Genomic DNA, 11094 nt, shown 5'->3' with positions numbered 1-11094 from the left:
GATAAAATACATCTCTTATCATCATGTGGGTCCAGAGCCACTTTTCTTACAATATTGCTAGTCAACAAGTGATCCACACTCTGAATTCTGGATTCTGATGTTCTGATTGTGCTACATGATTTGAGACAATTTTTGTAATCTTCAAATTCAAGCTCTTTGTCCACAGTTACTCTGCCAATGCCCTTGGCCTTTTTGGCAACAACACCACTACATGTTTCAAAACTGTACATCTTGGCCCTTAACCCAGCAAATGCCACAATAACATCACCAACTGTCTCATCTTTTAACTTGCCAGGCACTTTTTTGTTGTGCGGTTGAATCCTTGTATGTTCACTGGTATCAAAATATTCAAGCAATGCAGGCTGTGACATATCTTTATAAACATCTTCTGTTTGAATATCAAGAACAAAACTATCTGTGTCCATGTACATCAATTTTACACAATCACCATAAAAAGGTTTCAACACATTATAATACAATTTTAACATGTGTAATTTGGCCAATTCCAATATCACAGCCCCTACATAAATAGGTTTATCAAACTTAATCTTTGTTTTTTTCATGTTGAAAAGTGCCATATTTTCATCATAAATTCTTCTGTAATTGAAGTTGGGCTTTGCAATCAATTTTTTGCTCCGGCTGGGGTCAGTAATTATTTTAACATCAATGTGTTTTCTGACATTTTCAATTGTTTTGCCATACACTGAATTTACCATCAATTTAAACAAGGTCTTATCAAATTGGCTCATTGCAGATGTTCGAAGCTCTGTGTTTGTATCAATATATGGTTTCAACCATCTTGAGTGCCTGAACCTCAAAACTTTTCCAACTTTGGTCACTTGAACACCATGATGCATCAGGAACTGGGGGTTTTTGTAATATATGACATAATCCTGTTTCGGCTCTAGAGTCATCATCAATTTCTTGTGTTTAGAGCCAGGTGAACACTTAACCTCAGGAATTGGGGGCAGATCAGAAAAGTTATTGTGTAAATTATCTGGAATTGTCAGATCAACCTCTAAGAAGAGGCCATAGTTACTGTCATCAAAATCCTTAAGGTCTTCAATATTGAAATTTTCAACCCACTCAAGCCCTGCATATGGCAATTTATCCATCATGGCATAACCATAGAGGCTGTTTGCATCTACATACAGTATATAATTTGATGGCAATGCTGGATCATAATCAGGAATATATTTGTTCCTGGCATATCTCTGAGAACATTGCACCATGCCTCCTCTTATACATTGTTCCATAAACAGATACATATCTTGATCTTGGATCAGATCCAATTGCATTTTAGTGTTCAAAAACATTGAAGACCATGCTAGGCCCGGAGCACTGTAAAAATACATTGGATCCAGCTTATAATTTTGCATGGAAGATTTTCTGAATGCCTGCAATATATCAGCTAAGAGGGTCACATCAAGTTTTAAATATGCCCTGTCATAATCACCAAATGTCTGGCATTTTAAATTGTTCCACATCAATTGGGCATGGTGATAATCTTCATCAGTGATTCCAGATCCTCTGATTTTGCTGTAAAACTCTTGTTGTGGTGGCAGAGAACACTCATCAAATTTAGAAAAATCTGTAACATAATCATATGGATATACACCCTTCCGCCTAATTAATTTCAGGTCCTGATTTGGAAACAAAGCACATGTGATTTTGAATTGATCATCAGATAATTGAGTGGCCAGTGTAGCCAGGCTAGCCGATAAAATTCTGTAGGAATCAAGAAATCTTAAGTGAATAGGAACACCATTAACTTTAATTATTTTGTTAATGGCAATATATTTCTCATCATTTTCAGCTAAAATATTTAAATTCTGCTTGTCAAACCCCTCGTACCTGATCAAATGATGAAAATCATAATTGGATGCTCCATGGCAAAATATGGGGACAAATTTTGGTCTCTGGATCTGAATATTGCAGATATTACACAGGGCCATTAAGAATTTACCATCTGTATGAGAATCGTGATGAAGCTTGATATTTGCATCTGAAAATTCAGAATCACATACCGGGCATTTTTCTGCATTGTTGAAATCTTCAATCTGTTTCTCTGTTAATGGCAACATGGGTTTTGATTTTAATAAGATATTAGATGCTATGTCATGGCACTCATTTTCTATTCTATGTGCAAATTCTTTGATGGCATCTGCTCCCATGTATAAATCTTCTTTACTAACAACCCCATCCTGTACAACCACATAATAAAAGCTGGAAGGTTCATGTAATTGATATGATGTAATTGAAGATTCCTCAGGGTCTGGGCTGCAGAATGCAAGAGGTTTGAGATTTGATTCAAAATCACAGACTATATATGCTGGGTGTTCCAACAAGGCTTCAAATTTTTTGAATTTGGCTTTTTCATTTGGGTTAGGCATAAGCATATGAACAGGTTTATGGTTGCCACAGTATTTCAGATGCTCAATTAACTTGTTTTTAGCAATTTCTGCATTCTTTTCACAAACACCATTCACCATTTTTCTACCATCAAATACAATTAAACATCTTCTGCACAACTTGAATATTGTCTTAGATTTGTCTAATTGTTTTCTGACTAAAGCTTCAAGATTATGTATCAGAGTGTAATGATTTGTGCCATCCCCTTTAATTAAGAGCAGATCAATCGGAATTGCAGATTCATCATCAAGTGTACTGATTCTGAGAGGATCTATCAAGCAATTGTCACGGCCAGTGGAACAAATAAATACATTAATAGATAATTGTTTACCATTAATATCCCTGGCCTTTTTATTCAAATTTATCAATATTCTGAACAGACATTGGATATTCTAAACCCTCCATTGCCTCGTCAAAATCATTTTCTGTTGTTTATAATAACTTACTCGCTCAGGATGCCTTGAAACTGGATACAAAGCAGCTAAAGTACACCACAAAAAGCATTTCTCGTCATTATTTCTTATATTAACCACGGCTGTTTTGTTTTTGATATTGGCAGGTAATGGCACATAAGTGGAACCTTGTAATGGGTTGAATTCAGAAATATTAACATATAACTTGTGTGGAGATCCGCATAGGCTCCATCCAGACTCTTTTGCTGCAAATTCAGAGTGTTTAATATTCAATTGATCTATCAAACTGCTTATTATTTTGTCTGAATTTGGATTTGAGTATACAGGTACAGTTTCTGTTATGTGGGGCTGTGTAAATTTTGTGCCATTTGGCTTCTTATATTGTGTAAACAATTTGAGGGACAGCTTATAAGACCCATTTTGTGCATTTAGAATTGCCTGCACATCTGGATTTATACTCTTCAAAAAATTCTTAATGTCACATTTTGGCTCTGATACAAAACGGTGATCCCTTAATTGGCCGTTAAAACTGCTATGGATGGGTTCATAGCGTGGCTGCTTTGCCGGTCCAGCATTAAGAGGTGTTTCATGCTTTCTTTTCAGACCAGATGTAGATGGTTGAGGGGGCAATGTTGATGACTGTACAGAACAAGAACCCACATGTCTATTGAAATATGCCTTGCTAAATATTTTATTGCATTTAGAACATATTTTAGTGGGAGTTCTGAATTTGCCTGGGTTACAATTCTTTTGGTGTCTGGCCCAATTGGGGCTGGATATATTTTTATTACACTGATTGCAATATTTTTGATTTGGCATTTTTTGTTGTTGGTTTATTATATAAGATTTCCTGGGGTTCAATTCAAAATTTTGTACTTAATATATATATATATATATATATATATATATATATATATATATATATATTTTGTTCAGCTGTGTGCTTTGTTTATTTCTTGTGTATATTTAATATGTTAATATTATTAATTTTTATCCTCGGTTTATTATATAAATTTTTTTGGGTTTTAAACCAAAACTCTATGCTTATTATGACAGGTTGTAAAGCCAATAGCCTACAAGTAGAAAAAGAGAATAAATATTGATCTACACTGACCTTCCGCAAATGCCTGCACAGACATGCATGTCCTAGAAAGGCAATGACCTAGCGCTGTGTTATGTATTGATTTTTGTACAACAGGCTGGGACAAATATAAGCCTGACCCTAAATATGAGTGGATTACAACAAAACAAGCTGGATGCAACAAATATCAGATTTTTTATACAAAATATAAGCCCTTTTTGTTCAATATACCAGAAATATATTTAATATGAATAATAAGAATTAAACCAAACAGGCCTGTAAGTATGAGAAGCATTGTAACAACACATCTGTTCTCCTCAGCCACTCTCACAATACTGGCTGATATGCAATGCAAAATCTCTTTATATACCCTAAGCACGGACCGCATTGAAAACATCTGAAACAATAAGCCAATCAGAATATAACACATCAACACATTATGTCATAACCAACAAATCAGAAAACAACACATGTCTAATAATTTGTTGCTTAATATTGGGTAATAATTTGTTGCAAAACATGATGCAATATAAATAAACCAGAAATAGGCCACAAGTGGACCGGAAGTAGGCAAACCGGAAGTGGACCGGAAGTGAACCGGAAGTGAACCGGAAGTAAATATGTGTGTGTGTGTGTGTGGGTGTGGGTGGGTGTGGGTGGGTGTGGGTGGGTGTGGGTGTATCTTAGCTTAGTTTTAGGTGTGGGCAAAAAAAATATCAAGATGGGCATATTTTTAACAAATTTATGGACAACAATCTCACAGAAGTGCCTTTTGTAAGTGTAGGAAAATCAATCTGAGGGGGGTCATCATTTGTACACTAGGATTCAAAATTCTTAGAATTAAGAGCATATTACACTTGAAGAATTGGGGAATAAGGGCATCTTGGCATTATTTTAAGTGTGTACAAATGATGAGCTCATATAATTAAACAGCCCGATTTGCCCACACTTAAAATTATGCCAAGATGCCCTTATTCCCCAATTCTTCAAGTGTAATATGCTCTTAATTCTAAGAATTTTGAATCCTAGTGTACAAATGATGACCCCCCTCAGATTGATTTTCCTATACTTACAAAAGGCACTTCTGTGAGATTGTTGTCCATAAATTTGTTAAAAATATCAAGAGGGGCATATTTTTAACAAATTTATGGACAACAATCTCACAGAAGTGCCTTTTGTAAGTGTAGGAAAATCAATCTGAGGGGGGTCATCATTTGTACACTAGGATTCAAAATTCTTAGAATTAAGAGCATATTACACTTGAAGAATTGGGGAATAAGGGCATCTTGGCATAATTTTAAGTGTGGGCAAATCGGGCTGTTTAATTATATGAGCTCATCATTTGTACACTTGTAAGTGGTCCTGGTTGTAGGTCAAATTACACTACTGTTGAGAGTCCTCATTTTCAAAAAATTGTACAAAAACTAAATAATACTTACACATTACCAACTCGTAAAACTTTATCCAATGTGCTCTTATCCCAATTACACACCATGTCGAAGGAGAAAGTGAAAAATGACCTGGAAGCTGCAGAGACGGTAACCATTACGACAGACGGTTGGACTTCTACTGCTAATGAAAGTTATCTGTCTGTCACAGCCCACTATATAAATAGTTCGATGGAACTGAAATCTGCTCTCCTGGAATGTTTTAAGTATGAAAAGAGCCACACTGCTGTAAATTTAGCTGAAGAACTTAAACGAGTTACTCGCGAGTGGGGTATTGAAGGGAAGGTTGTGGCTGTTGTTAGTGACAATGCAGCTAATATTGTTGTTGCAGTAAGACTGACAGAATGGAAACATGTACCATGTTTTGCGCACAATCTAAACCTCATCGTTCAACATGGCTTACAAAGCATTAAAGAACTTCAAACGAAAGTCAAGAATGTGGTTGAGTTTTTTAGAAGAAGTCCCCAGGCCAGTAACAAACTAAAGGCATTGCAGGAGCAATTAGGAGAGCCAGTTCTCACCCTAAAGCAAGACGTGATTACAAGATGGAACTCGACTTACGATATGCTACAACGCATCCTAGAAATCAAGAACTCGGTGATGTCAACTATAGCGATAAACTATCCTAATCTACAAAATATCACAAATGAGGACATTACCGTGATAAGTCAGGTGTGCGAACTATTGAAGGTTTTCAAAGATTGCACCCAAGAAGTCAGCAGTGATAAACAAGTTAGTGCTTCAAAAATCATACTTTTAAGTCAGGCATTGAAAAAGTGGTGTTCTAGATTTATTAATCAGCCTGACGTGCTAACCCTAGTGAAAGACATGGCAACCAATCTGCTGGATGCTTTAAATAAGCGCTTCAGGTCCATTGAAGAAAACAAAGTATTTTCAGAAGCAACACTGCTTGACCCCAGATTTAAACGCCATGGTTTTACAGACCAGTAGAATTTCAAAAGAGCTAAGCAGTCCATAATTTCCCAAGTGCGTGAGAAATATAAGCAAGCTGAAGATGTGGCACCAGTACCTGTAGTTTCTTCCTCACAAGAACAAAATTCAAGCATCTGGGAAGACTTCGACAAAAGCGTAATTTCGCTAGTGAGAAACCCAAACCCAACAGCAGCTGGTATCGTAGAAGTACAAAAATTCCTCGAGGAACCACTACTTCCGAGGGCAGGGAATCCTCTCACTTGGTGGTTGGAAAGGCGTGAAGTGTATCCAACGCTTTTCCAATTGGCGAAAAAAAACCGTGTTGTTGGGTCTTCCGTCCCTTGTGAGAGGGTATTTTCGAAAGCTGGACAAGTGCTGACAGAGACACGAAACCGCCTTGTAGGAAAAAGAGTATACCAAATTTTATTTCTTAAGGAAAATTTGTGAGAAGTGAATGCTGCTGTGTAATACTGATTACTGATAGATGTTATCTTAATAAGGAAAATCAGGTTCTATCTTAAAGGGTATAGTTCTGGATAGTTTTCATATTTGAGGTGCATTAGTAAAGTGATACTTGCATAAATGAACTGTTCTTTCTTTTGCATAAGTTTGCAGTGATATATAATTATGTTTATTAGGTAAGAATTTCTTGTATAAAATTTATGATGTCAATAAAATATAAATGTACATTTAAATGTATTTGTTTGATGTGTGTGTTACAAAGGTTTTCCAAATTCTTCGCCTTTTGTTGGATTGGTTGGTTATTTTACGTTGCGTTTTTGTACTGCTAGGTTAACTGTGACGATAAGATTAAACATGGACGTCCGCTGTATTTTTTTGTAGGGAAGGGCAAACAAAGTTAGCTATGTCCAACGTGGATACGGGCAGCGTGGTGCGTGCGGTGTGATGCGAGCGCCGCACCGCAGATATGTGCGTGAACGCCGGGAGTGTCCAACGTTACTGCGTGCGATTGTGATGAGCAGTTGCGACGAACATGGCTTCCAGTTCGGTGCTTTTGGCCGTTGTTGATGCAAGGTACAGATTTTTAATGATCGATGTGGGTGCATATGGCAAAGAAAGTGATGCTGGTGTATATTCTAACTCAGCACTTTATCAAAATGTCGAAAATGGTTTCTTACCAAAAGATTTGCAGCTGTCCAACTTCCATCAAAAAGGCCCATTTGTGTTTGTAGGAGACGAAGCATTTCCATTACGAACATATCTTATGAGACCATATTCTAAAAGAAGAGTTCAAATAATGCAGCCGCGTCATATTTCAATTATCGTTTATCGCATGCTCGAATGACAGTGGAGTGTGCTTTCGGCATAAGTTCTGCGAAATTTAGGATCCTATTGAAACCAATTGAAACTAGTGTACAGCATGCTGTTCATATTGTTAAAGCAATTCGCATTCTGCATAATGTTATAATTGACATAGAAAAAGATTCTCTTGTAAACGTCTTGGACGAAAATGTTTAGTAACACACATCCATTCCAGGGAGACAATCAGGGTCCTACCGGTCAGCAAACGCAAACAAAAAGACTCGATAATATTTTTAGAGTTTCGTTTAAGTCCACTTTATGCTCATGAACAGGAACTGTAGGTCCTGTTCATGACCTACAGTTTAAATTTGAGTCCGAACCGTTGTGCAATATGCCTCAAAAGGGGATCGAATCCGAGATCTATTTAGGAAATACCTTTTTGTTTTCTTTATTTATTCATTTTACTCCTCATATCTGATCTTTCAGTTTACTGTGGCAGAGGAATAATGATAACTGCATACAATAATAACCAGCTATTTCGGTTAGTTTCCTGTTTACAGTACTATATATTGTTTACATAAAACAGTGCAATTGTATGTTCGAATTTATTGTCGGTGAGGTGAGATGCCTGAATGAAATTCGCCCTTCACAACTGTGAATTCTGGATCCGCCACTGGAGTCGCGAAACTCTGGTGTGTTACTAAATATATATACTTTGGTAGATGTTTGCTGAGCACATTCTGCATAACAGAGCAATACAAACAGTGGCGTGCCCAAGGGGGTTTTGTGGGGACATAACCCCCCACCCTTTGGTCCAGGAATCCTAAAAAAAGGAAGTAAAATGTTGAAGAAACGGCAAAATGAGGACCGACTACTAAAAAAAGTATACATAACCCCTCCCTTTAGAAAATCCTGGGCATGCCACTGAATACAGACATAATTGGACGGGTTAAAGTCAGGCCCGTAGCCAGGCAGGGGCCGGGGGGGGGGGGTGGAACTACCGTCAGCCCCCTTGACATTAGGTAAAACTATTTTGTGTAATTTGTTTGCAGTGAAAAGTGAAAATGTAGACAGCAGATATTATTTTGCTCACAACTTTGGTGAAGAATAAATTCAGGGAGCATGAACAGCAGCTATTTCATTCATTCATCTTATTTATAAGAAGTCTTAATTAGCGGCAAGTATTTAGGAGATTTTTCTTCTCTAGACTTCAGAAAGTTTCCTCACAGGGAGCTTCTTTATCTGTACCTTCGTTGCCCCTGTTGCGACCTTCCATTTAGACAGAAATCTATGACTTTGATGTCGTTATGCAATTTCCCTCCGCATCTGCGTCATAGGTTAACAGCTCCCAGATTTTGGGAACGAAGGGGAGTTTTATTGTTTCGGGCGAGGAGTGGAATGTACGGTAGACACTATGATGGGATATTGTCCACCTTTTCCTGTGTAATATAAATATCTGTATCCTCAAACGTAGTATGGAGTGTGTAGTAAGGGATGGTTTCAGTAGCAGTCAATTAACACTTCCAGTGATAATTTAAAAGATACAGAAAAATGTAGTATTTGTGTTACACTTCTAAACTTTATGTAACTTAATGAACCCCCTCCCCCCACACATAAAATTTACCTTCATTTAACACTGTTAAACTTTTGAAAAATGGACTTGATTTACAAAGCCCCCTGATAACCCATGAGCCCCCCCTGTAGATCAATTCTGGCTAGGGGCCTGGTTAAAGTTACAGTGGTGTAAGTCACTTTTATAAAAAAAGCAAAGAGTCTGACTCACAGCACTTTGGTGATCAACACAACAGCTGTTTCCTTTATCACTAGAACTTGAAATGTCATCTGTAGCCATTTGAATGAATCTCGTACTCCACGTTTTCTGTTCACAGATTGACTTATCGCGATGTGGTTTCTGTGTCTAAGTATTTTTTTTTTTACAAAGTGACTTACACCACTGTAACTTTAACCCGTCCAATTATACACCTAAAGAACCGGCATCGAACATTACGCTAGTATAATGAACGAGTGTGATCTTTTAAATTACAAGATGCGTTTGATAATACAAAAATTGAAAAATTTATAACACATAGAATAGTATGTGAAATCGATTCTTCAGTAGAACAAGCACAGTTACAGCGATATTTGTAGTAGATTTCCATATATACATCTAGAGTATTGGCATATGTTGACTGCCAAGAAATTTCTTACAAATTATTGTTTTGTGGGTATGTACAACTCTGTTGTCTATTACTTCCCATTTAAAAATTAGTTTTAAAATTCTGAAGTGATACATTACCGCTTGCAAATGGCAGCCATTACTGCACTGCGCGTGGGTTAACTCCACTTTCACTGGCCGATCTCGAATGGTAAAATTGAGCCATTATTCCCAAATGATCCATCGGTTCCGCCGATTCCAGTGGCGACTCGTGGCTTTTTGAAGTGTAGGAAGATGTTATGGTAAACTGAGGAAGGTTTGAACCTATATGTCTGTCTGTAGGATGACCGCCGATGTTCCTCAGCGAGCGACAGCCAAGCCTATGTGTCCATCGTCTTTGGGCAGCGACTGGAAGGAGCGGCACCAGCCAGTCAAATCTTGACAGTAGCTAACGTACTCAATTGTACGTACGTAGCTACATTGCGCTCATAATTTTATAACGCACATTATTATTAAACTCCTAAAAAGTAGAGACCTGGAATCAAGTATAAATGAACTGTAGGAAGTTCCTCACTTCCTACATGGAGGAATAGCCCCTGGCAAATTCGTGGGCTAACTCTGAATTTACTCTCGAGAGTAAATCGACGTTGGGGCAAACGGGCATCAGAAAAGATGTAAATGGGTACGTCCAGTTTACTGCGGGTAGCCCACGGTGAGCGAACATGTGCAGCAGTTTTACAAATCTGTATAGATTTCTATAATAGAAGAAGGAGCGATAGTGCAAAGGAAAGCTATGCTTGGTAATGATCATTCTTCCATGAAATATCCCTGCTGCTCACGTGCAAGATAAATGAAAGGGTTCTGCTGCGTGTGTGTTCTCAGGTCATGCGAAAAATATTGCTTGTAAAATTGGATGCTGACCAAACTTTCAAAAATATATATATTTTTAACTTATATTTATCAAAATTTACCGTAACCTATGTAGTGCAAAATAAGAATTTTTACATTCTTCACTTTATTTATAAAGCCTATTTTACTTTATTTTCCATAAAGCAATTTCAGTTTGTGTTTCATTTCTGTTGCGCAAGTTATGATCAAATATTATTGGGAAATTAAGAGAAAATACACTGAGATGATTACATCAGTTACACAGTACATATTAATACTTACTTTATGTATAATTATTACAAGGAAATAATGTGTATAACCAAGGGCGTATTTAAGGGGGGGTTCAACGGGTCCACCCCCCTTTGGTTCAGTAAAATTACCAGAGTTACCTCTTCATCCGCTTGTTCATAAAAATTTCTTCAGACTTATTTTATTCTTTTAAATTAGAGACGTAAGACGGGATACGGATGGGAAGAAAATTACGTAATTCCACGCACCAGA

General features: G+C 37.2%; 1 protein-coding gene across 1 annotated transcript; it reads left to right on the top strand.

Moving 5' to 3' along the window:
* Positions 1-5399: 5399 nt before the first annotated feature.
* LOC145986984 (zinc finger BED domain-containing protein 4-like) lies at positions 5400-6305 on the top strand. Its single transcript, XM_083121446.1, has one exon. The coding sequence runs from the start codon at positions 5400-5402 to the stop codon at positions 6303-6305; it is 906 nt and encodes a 301-aa protein (XP_082977572.1).
* The last annotated feature ends 4789 nt before the right edge of the window (positions 6306-11094 follow it).

The sequence above is a fragment of the Lepisma saccharinum genome, chromosome 4 (assembly GCF_977018435.1).
Source record: "Lepisma saccharinum chromosome 4, izLepSacc3.1, whole genome shotgun sequence".
Lineage (NCBI taxonomy): Eukaryota > Metazoa > Arthropoda > Insecta > Zygentoma > Lepismatidae > Lepisma > Lepisma saccharinum.
This window is presented reverse-complemented; position numbering and strand designations above follow the sequence as displayed.